The sequence below is a fragment of the Leptidea sinapis genome, chromosome 17 (genome assembly GCF_905404315.1).
Source record: "Leptidea sinapis chromosome 17, ilLepSina1.1, whole genome shotgun sequence".
In the NCBI taxonomy this organism is placed as follows: Eukaryota; Metazoa; Arthropoda; class Insecta; order Lepidoptera; family Pieridae; genus Leptidea; species Leptidea sinapis.
This window is the reverse complement of record NC_066281.1, coordinates 269,714-286,702: the sequence shown is the minus strand read 5'-3', so window position 1 is coordinate 286,702 and position 16,989 is coordinate 269,714. Positions and strand designations below refer to the sequence as shown.

The window sequence follows — 16,989 nt, the reverse complement described above, 5'->3', positions numbered from 1 at the left end:
CTTTGTATGGGAAGTCAATATATGTGTAATAATATAGTAATTGATTAATTTATTTTTTTTAGGTATGCAGCGTCTGGGTGTACATTTCAAGAACTTCATTACGTCTTTCGTGTCGGTGTGTCAACTATAAGCAACATTATTAAGGAAGTTACACGATGCATATGGAACAACTTGAATGACGAGTTTATGCGACTTCCTACAACAGTGAGTGAATGGGAGCATATATCAAATGGATTCGACACAAAAGCAAATTTTCCCCACTGTTTAGGAGCAGTGGACGGTAAACACATCAGACTTCGAAAACCAGCAAAAAGTGGCTCAATGTACCTAAATTACAAAGACTTTTTTTCCATCATATTATTAGCGATCGTAGACTCTGACTATCGTTTTCTATATGTTAGTATTGGGTCGTATGGAAAAGAATGCGATTCATCAATATTCAAGGAGTCGACATTTTGGAAAATGATGCTAGATGGCAGTTTACAAATACCAGAACCTTGCCCATTAATAACAGGCTCAGAAACGAGAGTTCCCTACGTCATAATCGGCGATGAAGGTTTCGGTTTACACGAAAATTTAATGAGGCCATTTAGCGGGACGCATTTAGACGTAAATAAGCGAATATATAACTATCGTTTGACCAGAGCTAGACGATACGTTGAATGTGCATTTGGTATTCTTGCTAATAAGTGGAGAGTATTCCACCGGCCTCTAGACGTCAACAAAACAACAGCTATATGGATAGTTAAGGCATGTACCGTTCTACACAACTTTATAAGGGAAAAAGAGGGCTTAAAGGATGGCAACACATCCGAATCTGAAGCATTTCATTTCAATAGCCTACCTGATGATGAAACGCTACGAGGTGGTCGAACTGCAAATTCAAACGGAATTCGAAAACTATTTCGTGTCCGAATCTGGGTCAGTTTCTTGGCAGAATGAAGCTATTTAAAATAAAAAACAATGTCTCCATTACAATATAAAATAAATACTTACCAAATTCTTGTCTTTCTTTTTGTTCCATAGCTTCAAAATCCTCCTTTAGAATACCGCATATTTCGCGCCAAGCTGCGGTTTTTGCAATTTTATCTTTATAAATCTCCAGTGTTTTGTCCCAAAGAACTGGTCTACTTTCAACACAATTTATCAAAACTTCTTGCTCAACATATTTTTCAAACGCCTTGCTTGCCATGATTATGATAGCACTGGACACGTGCACTACTCTAGGAATGAAACCGGCAAATGGCGGCTGTGTGTAGCACATCGCACCCCGCGCACCCCCGTGCAAAGCCTCGTGCGGTTTCAATCCGATAAAACGGATTAGTATAGTATTACTGGATCCGGAATACTGTGTGAACTGGCTCATACAACTACATACGCTAATAACATATACGTTTAAACGGACCTGTAAAACGGATTGCTGCTTATTTTGTCGGATCAGTATTTTTTACTGGATCCGGAATACTGTATTCTGTATGAACTCGCTCATACAACTACATACGCTAATAACATATACGTTTAAACGGACCTGTAAAACGGATGTTCTATGTGTACGCGCCGTAACTGTAATAAGCGTATGCCAAAAGACTCGTTCTTAAAAGAACATATTATTTTATATACCGTAATATTAGCTCTTATAAGAACCTCTTCATAATGCTGTACATCAAGTCATAGAATCATGCAGATCACCAGTAGTCAACTCATCGAAGTACAAGCATCGTCACGTTCTCTCGAAGACCGCAGATATACTCACGTGACTAGTCATATGCTCCGCATTACACAACCTCACAGTAAGGTCGAGCGTACTCTACAAAAGCGCGTCGATCACTATTCATTCAATTTTAATCAATGAGCGACAGGAGTGGGTGCTCATTGACATCCGCCGATCAAGCATCGACGCGAGCTGGCCGGCTTACTGCGATAGCATTAGTTTTAGAGCGAGATAGAACACATAATATTATTCTCAATTCTTATTGAATTAAACGTTTAACTATTGGTCAAAATGTAATCTTTAGTATTGGTGTGTAATTTCTAAACTTGTAAATATTTTTTAAGTAACAATTGTAATTGGTTAACTAGTTTTAAGGATTTTGTATATATATATCGTCTAACTGAAGTAAAATATATATTCCACATATTCCTCACATTCTTCATACTACTCCAGCAGTTGTTTTAAATTAAAATTTAGTCTTCGATAGCATTATTTTATATCCTCTAATTTTATCAGCCTTTTTTTTACAGATAGGAATTTATACATATCAATCAATTATTGCATTAAAACTTCTTTTTTAGCGGAAACATCCACCTCTGCTAAATTTTGTGTTCCTTACATCGCGTACTCCATGTCCTAGCCATTTTTTTTTTCTTCTTCTTTTGGCAATAGCGTTTACTTTTTGCCAATAACGTAAATTAAAAGATTGGGAAACTAAGTTAAAAAAGGATACGGAACACGGGAAAGGATCAGATAAGTAGAAAGAGGATTGAAACGGATATTAAAAATTTCATAAATATACATATATACTTGCTACTTACACAACATTACAAATATTTAAACTTTAATATGATTCTGAAAGATGAAAATGATTCTGAAGAATGAAAGATGACAATATTTTATAAAATTTACATGGATACATAATTAGACAGGATATACAGGTAGGAAAAGGAACATTAAGAGATATTAGATCATTCAGGAATGAGGAGCGGTCGTATAGAGAACATGAAAAGAAAATGTGATCTAGATCACATTTATCGGATTCACATTCACACATGTCAGTAGATACAATGCCTAATCTATTAAGATGAACAGGAGTGCAAACATGACCCAAACGCATTCTTATGATAGAAGAACATACTAACTTATTGCATTTGGCACGGAAAAACCATGGTTTAAATGAAATAAGTGGCTGAAGGTTAAAATATTTCCTGCCTTTTGATTGACCAGTTTCAGTCCAAAGCCTATTCCAACAATCCTGAAGGTGAACTATAGGAAGAGCACCTAGATCCTGGCAAAAAACTTTATAAGGGAAAATGTCGCCATCGACCACGGCTTCATTAGCTAGTTGGTCTGCTTTTATATTACCAGGAATGTCGCTGTGGCTGGGGATCCATACAAACAACACAGAAAGACCAAAGTGATTGCATTTATTTAATAGATTTCTTAATTCTATGACAACAGAAGAAATGTTTTTTGATTTAAATGGGAACCTATTGAGAGACTGTAAGGCACTTTTTGAATCAGAGAAAATTATTGTTTTTGGAAGTTTAAATAGAATAATATATTCAATAGCCTTAAAAATACCATAACATTCCCCAGTAAACACCGATGTTTCCGGAGGTAGTTTAATTTTCTGTGATATTTTAAATTGAGCGTGATAGACACCTACACCAACGGGATCCGAGGAGGAATGTTTAGACGCGTCTGTGTAAATATGATGGTAATCAACCCAAACAGTATTTTTAAGAAGATTAAACGAAAAATTTGTACTAATATCGTGCTTATTTAAATCTGAGTTAAAATTAATTTCTGGAAGCAACATTAATGCTTCAAAGCTAGTACTGAAAAGAGGATAATTAATGGATCGATGAATAGGAGCTTTTATGTTGATAAATTTCTTAAAACTATTGATTAGACAAGGTGGTTTTTTATTTGACCAATATGCAGATGAATCTATATAATGAGAAAGTTTCTGAAGTTTGTTATAAAGAGATTGGTTAAGAAACTGAAAAGATCGAAATATAAATTTGTCTGCTAAATATTGACGACGTAGATGTAGTGGAGGATCACCACATTCTACTTGAAGAGCATTGATAGGACTTGACCGCATAGCACCAGAAACTACTCGTAAAGCTTTGGACTGTATGATATCTAGTTTTTTAAATGCCTTAACACTACCAGGCTCCAGCAAGAATGTACTATAATCTAATATACTTCTTATAAGAGCATTATATAACAATTTCATGCAAAAAGGGTGCGCACCCCACCAAACACCTGACAGACATCTTAAAATATTAAGAGTACGCTCACATTTAGCATTTAGGTAATCACAATGTGGGATACCAGTTAGTTTCGTACTGATCCCTGGGGGAGGCCCTTTGAAACAAGTCGAGTAATTGACTTCCTGTCATCTAGTTTCAGGATTATGTATCTTTCGGAAAGCATGTTTATGATAAAATTTGTTAATAGCAGAGGTATATTAAGTTGTAAAAGCTTACTCTTTAAAATACTTATTACGACATAATCATAGGCACAATTTATATGTAAGAACGCAGCTATTACTGATTTATTATTTGAAAATGATAATTGAATATCAGAAATGAATATACTTAAGCTATCAATAGTACTTTTTCCACGTCTGAAACCGAATTGGGATTCACATAATAGACCGTTATGCTCAACAAACCATTCTAAACGATTTTTTATAAGATGTTCTGTAATTTTCATCAAAACAGAAGAAAGTGCGATTGGGCGATAGGCAGAATGGTCTGCAGAACACCTATTAGGTTTCAGTACGGGAATTATTTCTTGACGTTTCCACGTGGAGGGGATGTTACCAGATGTCACTATGGAATTTATAAGAGATAAATAATAAAATAAAGCATCATCATCTAAATGAGAGATAAAGGAATACGGAATACCGTCCAGTCCAGGAGCAGAATCCTTAACATGAGACAATACACCTTTTAGTTCAGTGAGAGAAAATATACTGTTTAAACCAAAACATTTATCATTATTTATATTTATTACAGGGTAACCAATTATTAAGTCTTCAGGAACGAAAGGTGGAGCCAATTTATCTAAAAAGCTATTAACTAAATGAAAAGGGATTGATTTTGGAGATGAATCTTTGTATGCAGATCTAAACCTTCTTATATTTTGCCATACAAGAGATGGTTTGACATCAGGTGATATTGAATAGCAGAAATTTTTCCAGCCATCAAATTTCTTTTTCTTTAGAAATTTTGAAGTTTCTGACATACTCTTTGTAAGAATTTCAAAATTCTCATCAGTGGAGCATTGACAGTATGTAATTTCAGCATATTTTCTTCTCTTTACTGCCTCAGTACATTCGTTATCCCACCAAGGAGGAGAAGGAATAAAACCCAAAGAGCTATTTTTACTTGGAAATATCTCATTGGCAACCTCAATAAAGATTCTTGCTAAAGAATCTGCACACTGAGATTCTGTACCTGGATTAATTTTTGGAAGTGTAATAATTTTGTTTTTTATTAGATCTTTATATAAATCCCAATCAACATCATTAAGCTTATATTTTAAACGAGGAGAATAAGTTTTATGTAATACTTTATTGTTATTATTGCAGGTTGGAAATGATAATAATAGTGGGAAGTGATCACTACCAAAAGTAGATCGTAATGGATCCCAGGACAAAGAAGAAGCAAGATTAGGTGTAGTGACTGTTAAATCTGGAGCACTTGGGCCCTCGTCAGGATGAGAACGTCGTGTAGGACGACCATCATTTAATATACACAAATTCACTGAATCAAATATATCTATTAATGTGTTACCATAACTATTAGAAGATAAGTAACCCCAGGATTCATGGCGACAGTTAAAATCACCAAGGATCATAAAAGGCTTCGGAAGAATGGAAATAATATCTTTAATTTCATTTAAGATTGCAGAAGAAGGATGAGGTATATAAATAGATACATAACAGATATTTTCAACTAAAGCAGCAATAATAGAAAAATCATTACTGTGAGAAGGAATAGAGAAGAGAGAAAAGGAAAGAGGGTGTTTCACAAGCATGGCTACTCCGCCATGCCCATCCACACGATCTTCTCTGAGACATGAATAACCTCGAATCTTAAATAAAGATCCTGGTTTCAACCATGTCTCTTGAAGAGCACAGATATAAGGTTTATATTTATTTAATAAATAAATAAGATCACTTTTTTTAGGAGTGATGCTTTGACAATTCCATTGAAGAACTTTGTCCATTATTTGGTTTATAAATTTGAGTAATTGCAGAAACTAATAAGGCAGCGTTGGACGGTGAAAATTCGTTCGATTGACTAAGAGATTTTATAAGAGAAATAATTAAATCAATTACTGAGGATTCCAAAGGATTTTCATTTACTTTGTTAATTAATGCACATCCATTAGAGGGTTGGGGAATATTAAAATCCCTTAAAATTTCTTGGTGAGCAGATTTGTCATATCCTTTGCTAAGTGTAGGTGGAGGCTTTGGTTTAACAAAAACAGTTTTTTTATATGAATTATTGTTTATAGCTTTATGTGTTGAATGTTGATGCTGGGTTGGAAAAGTATTAGGAGTGATGTTAGGTGATGAGAGTAATGTATCTGCATATGAAATTCGAGAGACAGTTGGATGTATCTTTGAAGCTTCTGAATAGGAAATACAGTTTTTAGCCATTGATTCCTTTATAGCTCTTTGTCTTTCATATTCTAAACATTTTTTATCAGTTCCAATATGGGAACCTTTACATAAACAACAAGATATAAAATCATCTTGAACAGAGCAGTTATCACCACTATGTCCTTGACCACATCTAAAACATCTTGGTTTAGATCTGCATTGAGATTTCACATGACCAAACCGACCAACAATTGTAGCATTGAATAGTAGGATATATATACAAGTCTACAGTAAGAGAAGTGTAGCACATATATACTCGTTTAGGCAAAAACTGTCCATCAAAAGTAAATACCACAGACTCAGTACATTTAAGATGGTTTTGTCCATCAATCATCATCTTTCGTTTTATTCTCCTAATTTTTATGATTGGGCCACAGACGATAGGAACAGAAACATTATCTTTTATTTCCTCTTCAGACCACTCAGCTGGTACTCCTCTGACTATTCCTATTCTACTCACAGAAAATGATGGAATAAAAGCCTTATATTTTTGATTTTCTAAATTTTTGTTTTCAACAAAGTCATTTGCATCTTGGTACTTAGAAAAAGAAATAGATAACCTATTCCGGCTTATCCTTTTTAAACTTCCATTCACAATATTTTTAATAGAATTTCTTTTGAGAAAACGACCAAATGTAACTGGATGTAAAGTAACATTATCATCGGGAGATGAATACTGTTTCTGAATGTGTACAACAAAAGGAGCAGCATCTAATGAGTTATATAAGAGCCTTGCAACAGGGGGCTGTGGCTGTTGTGGAGTGTCTGTGTTATTTTTTTGTATGTTCTCTACTACTATAGAAGAATTATTGCAGGAATCGACTTTGGAAAGAATTTGTTTATCACTAATGTCTACACATTTGCAATCACTTTCCTTAATATCTTTCTTATCACCACGGTGTTTTCGTCGTCTTTTATTACAGTGTCTGCATATTCTGGGTCGAGCTGACACTCTTTTACGGCCACTAGATGTCTGAGACACAGAACCATCTGTATCCATCGTGCTACCTTCGTCATTATGAGAAATTGTCACTATATGACCTATATCAGGGGCTGTCCCCCCAGGATCATCCGGGGGGTCCATCATATCATAGAAAAGTGAAGAAAAGAAGACTTACCAATAGGATGAAATTTACACAAATTAACACTTTAATAAAAACTAACTACTAAAATATATACAAACTACAACTTATCTGATCAAAATATCTAAATATTTACATGAAATTTAAAAATAAAATGAAAAATTATCAAAATTACGTGCGACCGATCTTAAGTTTCCCGCCCTTTTTTCTCCTAGCCATTAAGTCTAGTGTGTACCCTTTAAAAGAGTGTATCTATTCCACAGACGTATAAAAGGGAATTCCCTTATAAACGTCTGTACTCTGTGATCTATTCAATTATTATTGTACTACATACGTAGACGTCCGTCACCAAAGAGAATTTAAACACTACGTTCATCCGTCACGAACAAAGATTACACATTTCCTAAGTCGTTTCAATTTAGGAAAAAGTTCAGTCGGAGCCAATCAAATGACTAAATTGGAGCCAACATGTTCCAACTTCAATTACCTAATACCTACATCTTTCGATTTCTGCAGATTGAATAATGTAATAAGTTCAACACAATCTCATTTTTAACTTTCAAAATTGAAAATAAACATCAAATTTCAGACTTTTCAGTTTGTTTACATTTTTTTGTCTACTCGTTTTGTTGCATGGTTAGTGTTTGTTTGTGCTAGACAAGTAAATACAATAGTAGTTTGATTTCATATAATAATCAGTTCCAGTTGTTTTGCTATCTAAGTGATTACGAACACATTTCGTACTTTGAACTAAGTGACCTTTTTTATTCCTTAGTTCTTCCATAGTCGTAATTGCTAGCTTCGATAGTTTTTTATACCAGATAACGTCATTATGTCTCTTAATAAATTAGTTGGGGGAGATTGTGGAGGCAATAACTCACTTGTACATCTATCTAACATTGTTAGTCGGGATGCACCACCATCTCTATCTCAAGCAGATGTATTTGTCAACGAGTTTGTTGCACAAAACTCACAACAGCCTTCAACATTTAACATGAATGCATTATTAAACAACATACCTAAAGTTGAAAAAGTTCAAACTCGAGGAGAGATGCCAAGACTTGCTCATGTTTCAAATGTAAGCTCAAATATTCATTCACCCTGGCATCCTGGCCCGTCTAGCTTAATGCATGGACCAAGAATGATGAGACCTCTTCCTTATCAGCCTATGATGCAGACACTAGCACCATTAAATGTAGAAGTGCAATACATTGATGAGTCGGAAATTAATACTTCTGATGCAGATGTTATTAACAAGGCTCAGGAATATGTTGATAAGGTTAAAAATGATGATGAATTAGCTTACAATAATTTCATGTCTTTCATGAAGAAGATTAGTGCTGGTGAATTAAATTTAAGAGATGGCCTTGAAGGAGAACAGCTCAGTAAAACTGATCAAGTTGACCAGATGGCTGAAAAGTTTAAAGATGAGTGGGCAAAATTAAGTGAGCTAAATGATTACTGGAGCTCAGAAAGTGCCAATGGTATTTCTGAGGAGTATGCATTTAGAGAAGGTAATGTTATGCTAGAAAATAAAAATGCTTTAGAATTAGGTAAGGAAAGATTGAAAATGGGTGATATTCCTGGAGCTGTATTGTGTTTTGAAGCTGCTGCTCAACAGCAGCCAGATTCAGCAGAAGTGTGGTTTCTACTTGGTACAACTCAAGCCGAAAATGAACAAGACCCATATGCAATAACAGCTTTAAAAAAATCTTTGGCAATAGACCCTAGACAAATTGAAGCAAATATTACTTTAGCAGCTGCTTTTACTAATGAAAACATGCCTAAATTTGCATATTTGTCTTTAATTAATTGGATAAGAGGAAGTTCTAAGTATAATGACTTATTGCCTCAAGATATAAAACCAGAAGCTATGAATTTGAAGGAATTGGAAGCATTTGTCATATCATTGTATCTTAAGGCAGCCCAATTAAACCCAACAGTTATTGATGTTGATATACAAAATGCATTGGGAGTTTTATTTAATATAAACCAACAGTATGATAAAGCAGTAGACTGCTTTAAAGCTGCTCTTATGGTTGATCCTGAGAATGCTAAACTATGGAACAGGCTAGGTGCAACACTAGCAAACAGTGATAGATCAGAAGAAGCAGTAGAGGCATATCAAAATTCTCTTAATTTAGAACCTGGATTTGTGAGGGCTAGGTATAATGTTGGTATAACTTGTATGAACCTCAGGGCATACAGACAAGCTGCTGAACACTTTCTTGTGGCACTCAATCAGCAACATAAAGCTAAGTCTATGTTTCCTGACAACACACTTGTAGATACTAGTTCTTCAACAATTTGGACAACCTTGAGAATGGTATGTTCATATATGGGGGAGCATGACATAGCCAAATTAGTTGATGAGAGAAACTTAACAGAACTAAATAAGTTCTTTGAATTTGAATCATAGACCGGAGTTTATTATATTGGTATATGGTGATAAATATTACCAAATTATCTATTACAACTTACAAAGCAATTATCTTATTTTATACTGTGTTAGATTATTATGGGGAAATCATGTTTAATAAAATATATATAATGAATTAATAATTCTAGGGGAAAATATAAATTGTAAATAAAAACTAAACCATTATTTCATTGTTTATTGATTGCTATGAATATTTGTGTGCAGGAAACTACAAACATTATCATCTAATGGGCAACCTTGAGGATGATTAATGTGAAACCAACATGGTCTTACATGTGTATTTACATGCTTATTCTTCAAATTTTCTTTTACTTCACTAATAGTTTTTGGATATCTGAAAGTGACCGTTCCATTTACAACTTTAAAGATATGATGGTTATTCTTCAGTAATGTTTGTAATCCTCCACATTCTGACTTCAACATTTTCAATTTATCTTTAGGAATGAGCTTGATAAGTTCTTGTATTTCTACTTCCCGCCCTGGGGACCAAGAGGCTTTGAAGTTTATATCAGACAATAAATACTTTGTAACACAACTTATTATGGTATCAATAACTGTTTTATCCACCTGAGTACAATTTCGCACTCTCTCTACAGCTTCTCTTGCTTTAAATTCTTGATCTCCGTTATATATAGTCAAAGTGTGTAACTCCTTACTTAAGACCTTATTTATATAATTATTGTTATATTCATGTTCCTTTTCAGTGTGACTTCTCTTTTTCCCAACTAGACAAATCCTTTTTGTGCTTGGAATTTTAAGTCTATCAACAATAGTTTCAAATCCAATACTGTCACAAAAGTTCTTGATGTACTCCAAATATTCCATATATTGACTTTTGGATGAGTTTTGTCTCTGATATTTGGTACCATCTATGTTATATGCACAGCATGGTAATAGAAAAAAGTTACATTTAACAGAATTCCTTGAAGCTATTATTGGTATCCAAGGAGTCATCTCATCCGAATGGTTGCCAATAATCCAATCTGTTTCTGTAAAACTACCACTGTTAGATGGTGTTACTGTAAATTCCTTAAAAAAAATACAACAGTATTAAATATATATTGCCGAGTTAGAGAAAACACCAAAAGTACTAACACTGGCAATAATAAATGTGTCTGAAAATGTCTTTAAAGAAGTGTTATTATTGTGTGTTATGATTATTATTTATTATGTAGTTAGTGTTACATGAATGAATAAAGCAAAGTTTATTGCTTGAGTAAATACTAAAGCAGTGGTAGTAATTGAATTTGTTTGGTGTTATTGAAATCTTTTAAAATATAAGACATTTAACAAACCTGTAACATGACATTAACTGGGTACATATCCCATATCTTTCTTTTTCTAACATCAACTCCAATACCACTGTGCCCCTCCATTGTCAAAATATAAACAAGCAGTCCATTACCACAACCTATATCAAGAAACCTAATTTTTTCTGAACTTGTATTAGACCACAACAGCAATAGATAGGTAGCTATAGCTATGTCTTCATATACAAATTTTGCTGGGTCTGTACATTCTGGCCATATCTGAAATTATAGCAAATACATCATAATATATATTTTTAATTCACTAAATTGAAGGAACCTAGAATTAAAAAATGATGTGGTGTCGTGGGACACCAGGTAGGAACAAAGTTCCTTCGGCTAATGTAAGATCGACACAAATTGCAAAAAAGCAAAAAATCATTCTAATATTGCTATAATCGTTATCATATATTAATATAATAATATTCATAATATATACACTACTCGGTTGTGTATGTGACTGTCGCGCCTGCTCACGTCTCATTTAACAGTTTTATTCCACACACTTTTTTCCACTGATTTTTCTTACGGTTTTACTATCACATTTTTTTCAGTTTGGTCGGCAGCAAAATCCCTATCCCCTCCAAGCCTGCCGTAAGGAACTTCGTTCCAAAAACAATTATACCTTCACAAGTTCTCTACCATATTTTAATTTTAAGTGATTATATTTCTCATAGTACTCTGCAACATCAAGTAGGTTTAGAGATCCTGAACAAAATTTTGATACATAGGTGTTTATTTCTGAATTCCATTTAACAAAACATGGCATAACAGATTCCTTCAACCAATGTTCAGTTTTCGGGTCACCTGAAATTCAAAATCAAAATCTTTTTATTGCAAGTCACATTAACAATACAAAATTGTGGAATAATATAGAAGTAGACAATAGGCCCTGCAAGGGCACAGTAACATTTAAAATAAAAACAATAATACTAGGAAGTACTTCTATTAATTTCCATTATATTACCAATATTTCACAGTACTAAACATATACTATTTCAATACATATTGTATTGAAATAATTTATGTTTTCACATGTGGGCTATGTTATATTACACTTTTTTTTAATATGTATATAAATTTGGGGTCTATTGTGTGTATACTCAGCATGTTATGAGTGAACATCCTTAAATAGCCTTCAACATGGGGAATCCGGGCTGTTAAGGACTAATTGTAGGGACTTAATGGCATCCCACTCTAACCTTAGTAATGGCCTCATACTCTAGTAAATGTATTTAGGGTCTTCAGGTAGCTTTACAGCATAATCTGCATAGGCTGGTTTCAATGAGACCACTTTTGGCTAGGTACCCATTCAGCTTGCAATGGCCAAAGAGAAAACCTGCAAGGGTTCATAGTTGTCTACTGTCCATATTTATGCATACTGCAAATGGACATGAAGCTAGGTGCAGTGATTGGTTGCTTCAATATTTTCTTGATTCTTCAATTGATTGAATTTACAGATAAGAGACTCCCTGGCACCATGGAAGGGGCAGGAGGCTCCATTCTCAGCTGCTGGTCAGTAACTTTTGTGTTTGGTTACCCATCCTAGAGCAACTTAGCTACACTGGCAGAGGGTCCAATCCAATCTTATTCTACACTTCCGCTCTATCTATGAGGTTATTGTGTAGAATATGAATGCCTTGAGAGCCACTTTGCTATCTGACATTACAGCAAAGTTCCTTGAAGGATAGCTGAAGCCTAGGTTCTTACTTAATTGATTATTGATCCGTAATTTTTGTAGAGTGCAATTCAATAAGGATTTGGAATACCATATAATAAATTATTACCTCCATTTGTTTCCAGGATGATTTTTGAGTCATACAAACAGAAAGTGTATGGAAAATTAGGACACAACTTTTGAATTTGATGTTCTGGGGTGACATCACAAAATATAACTTTTACATTAATTTTATCCAAGAAAACCACCTGAAAGGCACGAACTTCTTCGTAAATTTTAGGTAGTAGTTCAATCAGGATTACCTCTAATTTCAAATTTCCAGTATTCTTTGATGTATCTGCATAAGTAAAATTATTTTTAAATATTTCCAAGACTCTAGTACTGTTTAATTTGTGATTCTTAAGTGCGATTATTAGTTTATCTTGATTAGTTTCATCCGTTTTAAAAGTATTCAAAATTTTAGATCCCCACAATCTTTTATTACAAAGATGTGGACGTGTGATTAAAATATTCACCGAATCCCAAAATGAATCAGATGAAATAGCTGTTTCGAATACCATTGCGTTGCTTTTTTCATCAATTCTAAGCCATAAATAGATGAAAATATCTAAACTTTTTCCTGCTTCCCTTTAATTTTTTCTCTTTTCTTTTCTGGTGCGTATTACCCTATTAAATCTGTCTCACTAAAGAAGTACCAAAACATAAAATGTGAACTAATTAAAGTTATATTTTATTATTTGTATCAATTTATTCCATCATTTTCAACATTATTATTTTAGGCAGTCTTTTTTTTTTTTGCGCCATTTATTGGCCTGCACGGTTTGTGCGTCAGCCATACAAAAAGGTGAGGAAGTGTGTCATTGGATTGAGAATTGGAACGGAATTTGGAAAAGGATCAGGTAAATTTAGTATATAAGTACATAAATGGTTATAATTTTATATCGTTAAGAAAAATAAAACTAGCTAAAATTCTATATACATCAATATTTATATTAGATAAAAGGACAGAAATTGAAGTAGGAAAAGGAATTTTAATGTACAAAAGCGAGGAAATAAAAGCGGAACGGTCATGTCGAGGACAGGCAAAGAATATATGATTAAAATCCCCAACGTCATTACCACACTCACATATATCACTAGGCAAAAGGTTAAGCCTTGCCAGATGCAAGGGAATGCATGCATGGCCCAGCCTCATACGAATAAGAGTCGAAGTGGTAGCTTTACCAAACGTCAGATTTGAAAACCACGGTTTAGGAGGTATATCCACCTGGATCGTGCTGTAATATCGACCTTTAGTCTGACTTGAAGAAAGCCACATATGTGTCCAAGAGTTAAATAACTGGGATTTAGGAAGGAGGGCCAAATCACAACAAAAGTTTTGGTACGGAACCAGATCTCCGTCATTGACCGCAGCTTTGGCAAGGCTATCAGCCTTGGTATTGCCAAAGATTCCTGAGTGCCCCGGAATCCAAGCAAAGGAAACTGTGTAATTTTTGCTACAACATTGATACAATAAATCACGACATGCAATAATGACTGGATGATTGTTACTGCTAAAAGGAAATCTGTCCAAGGCTTGTAGGGCACTTTTAGCGTCGGTAAAAATTATTGTGTTTTTTAATTTCATGATTAAAATGTATTCCAGAGACTTCAGCAGACCAAAACATTCTCCAGTAAATACTGAAGTCTCTGGAGGCAATTTTATTTTCTGTACAATGCCAAACTGTTGATGAAAAATGCCAACTCCCACACACTTCTCAGGACCGGGTTTGGAAGAATCACTAAAAACTAAATGGCAATGTTTCCATCGGCTGTCACTGTCAATAATATCCATAAATTTGGCATTGGCAGAAGGATCTTGTTTACAAACACCAAAGTCAAACAAAATAGATGGATTTAAAATTAATGCATCATAGTTAACACAAAATATAGGAAGAAATTGTGATCTATGTGTTGGAGCTTGAAGAGCTAAGTATTTTTGGAGACTAACAATAAGGCATGGCGGCGATTTATGAGCCCAGTACGAATAATCCATACATTCCAACAGAGACCGTAACTTATAGTAAAGAGGATGAGTATAAACTTGAAATGCTCTAAACAGGAACCTGTCACAAAGAAATTGACGTCTGAGGTGCAGGGGGGCTTCAGAACATTCCACCTGCAAAGCGTTAATAGGGCTCGACCGCATAGCTCCCGCAATTATTCTCAGAGCCTTAGACTGGATAATGTCTAACTTATGGAGAGCTACTGCATTACAGGGTTCAAGTATAAATGTTCCATAGTCTAAAATGCTTCTTATTAGAGCATTATATAGAAGGTTTAGAGAGAAAGGATGGGCTCCCCACCAAACTCCAGAGAGACAACGCAGTATGTTTATAATCTTCTCACATTTGGCACTTATATAGTAGCAATGAGGGCTTCCTGTAAGTCTTGAGTCTAAAATTACCCCAAGAAATGTTGCTTCACTTTTAGTGGGAATTCTAATGTTATTATAAAATACAGATACTGCTGGAGGAAGTCTCATACGTGAAAATAAGACTATAATACTTTTAGGAACCGAAAGGCTTAAAGTGTTATTGTCAAGCCAGACTTTTAATAACTTAAGGGAATGTGTCATAGTATCAGACATGTTGTCTACAGAATCACCAGACACATAGAGGAGTAAATCATCTGCATATTGGAGTGTGTTAACTTTACCCTTAAGGGAGGCTTCCAGATCATGAGAATATATATTGTAAAGTAAAGGACTTAAAACTGAGCCCTGAGGTAAACCTTTCCAGGCAATACGGGATTGGTAGGAGTCTCCTGATATTACTTTAAGCATTCTACCAGAGAGAAGATTGATTGTGAAGCTTATAAAAATTTGTGGGATATTCAAATTAGTCATTTTTTGTTTCAGAATTGAAAGGTTGACATTATCATAGGCTGCCGACACATCTAAGAATGCCGCTAACACAGACTTATTGTAAGAAAATGCCAATCTTAAGTCTGTCATAAAAATACTGAGACTATCCATTGTACTCCTGCCTTTCCTAAATCCAAACTGGTTTGGTGATAGTAACCCCTTACTCTCAATAAACCATTCTAGTCTAGTTTTAATTAAATGTTCAGAAATTTTGGACATAACTGGAGCTAATGCAATTGGTCTGTATGATGATGGATCATTAATCGGTTTGTTGGGCTTGTGTATTGGGATAACTTCATGGATTTTCCATGATGGAGGAATATTACCTGATGTTAAGATTGAATTAATTAAACTGAGAAAATAAGAAAGGCAGGAATCATTCAGGTTTTGAAAAAAGGAATATGGAATTCCATCACAACCAGGGGCTGAGTCCCTTAGTTTTGAAAGAACCCCTTTGAGTTCTGAAAGGCTAAAGGAAATGAATGAATTGCTACTATCATGCTGGGGGAGGAGAGAAAGCTGTGAGTTAGAAGACATATTATCTATAGATGGGACAAATGGTTGAGCTAATCTGTCAAGAAACAAATCAACTGTACTGCTATCCATAAGAGGAGACCTTGGAGGTTTAAAAGAGGATCTGAATCTACGAATATTTTGCCAAACTTCAGATGGAGAAATGTCTGGTGAAATTGAGGCACAAAAAGATTTCCAGCCATTGAATCTTTTTTGTTTTAATAATTTACGTGTTTTAGTTATAATATTACAAAGAACATTAAAATTTTGTGATGTAGAATTTTCTCTGTAATTTTTTTCAGCTATCTTTCTCTCAGCTATTGCAGCAGAACACTCACTGTCCCACCAAGGAGGTGATGGAATATACCCATTGCCATTATTATTTTTAATAGGAAAAACTTCCTCAGCAGCCTGTAGTAGGGCCTGTGTAAAAGCTTCATTACAAAGATGATTATTGCTATCATTTAGTGGAGGTATGGTTGATAAATTTTGTTGAACTTTATCTCTATATAATGACCAGTTAGCATCCTTAAGTTTATATTTTAACCGGGAAGGAGACTTTGACAACTTTTCGCTAATTTTTTGAGGAAATGATACAATTAGTGGAAAGTGATCACTTCCATATGAAGACGATAGAGGCCACCAGTTTAATGTAGGGGCAAG

General features: G+C 34.4%; 2 protein-coding genes across 8 annotated transcripts; one reads left to right on the top strand and one right to left on the bottom strand.

Moving 5' to 3' along the window:
- Positions 1 to 7,995: 7,995 nt before the first annotated feature.
- LOC126969071 (peroxisomal targeting signal 1 receptor) lies at positions 7,996 to 10,088 on the top strand. The gene has a single exon (XM_050814373.1). It carries the CDS (start codon positions 8,316 to 8,318, stop codon positions 9,900 to 9,902), a length of 1,587 nt encoding a protein of 528 aa, XP_050670330.1. The 5' UTR covers positions 7,996 to 8,315; the 3' UTR covers positions 9,903 to 10,088.
- LOC126969066 (probable tRNA (uracil-O(2)-)-methyltransferase) lies at positions 10,085 to 16,369 on the bottom strand. Of its 7 annotated transcripts, none has more exons than XM_050814366.1 (5): positions 13,424 to 16,369; positions 13,211 to 13,245; positions 11,856 to 12,037; positions 11,219 to 11,452; positions 10,085 to 10,952 (listed from the first exon to the last, which is right to left on the bottom strand). In XM_050814366.1, the coding sequence occupies exons 1-5, from the start codon at positions 13,483 to 13,485 to the stop codon at positions 10,098 to 10,100; spliced, it is 1,368 nt and encodes a 455-aa protein (XP_050670323.1). In that variant the 5' UTR covers positions 13,486 to 16,369; the 3' UTR covers positions 10,085 to 10,097. The 7 variants fall into 7 exon arrangements, 6 of the variants coding, with proteins under 6 accessions (XP_050670323.1, XP_050670322.1, XP_050670321.1 ...); XM_050814365.1 differs by lacking the exon at positions 13,211 to 13,245 and adding an exon at positions 13,018 to 13,156; XM_050814364.1 differs by having other exon boundaries at positions 13,018 to 16,369.
- Between the last annotated feature and the right edge of the window lie 620 nt (positions 16,370 to 16,989).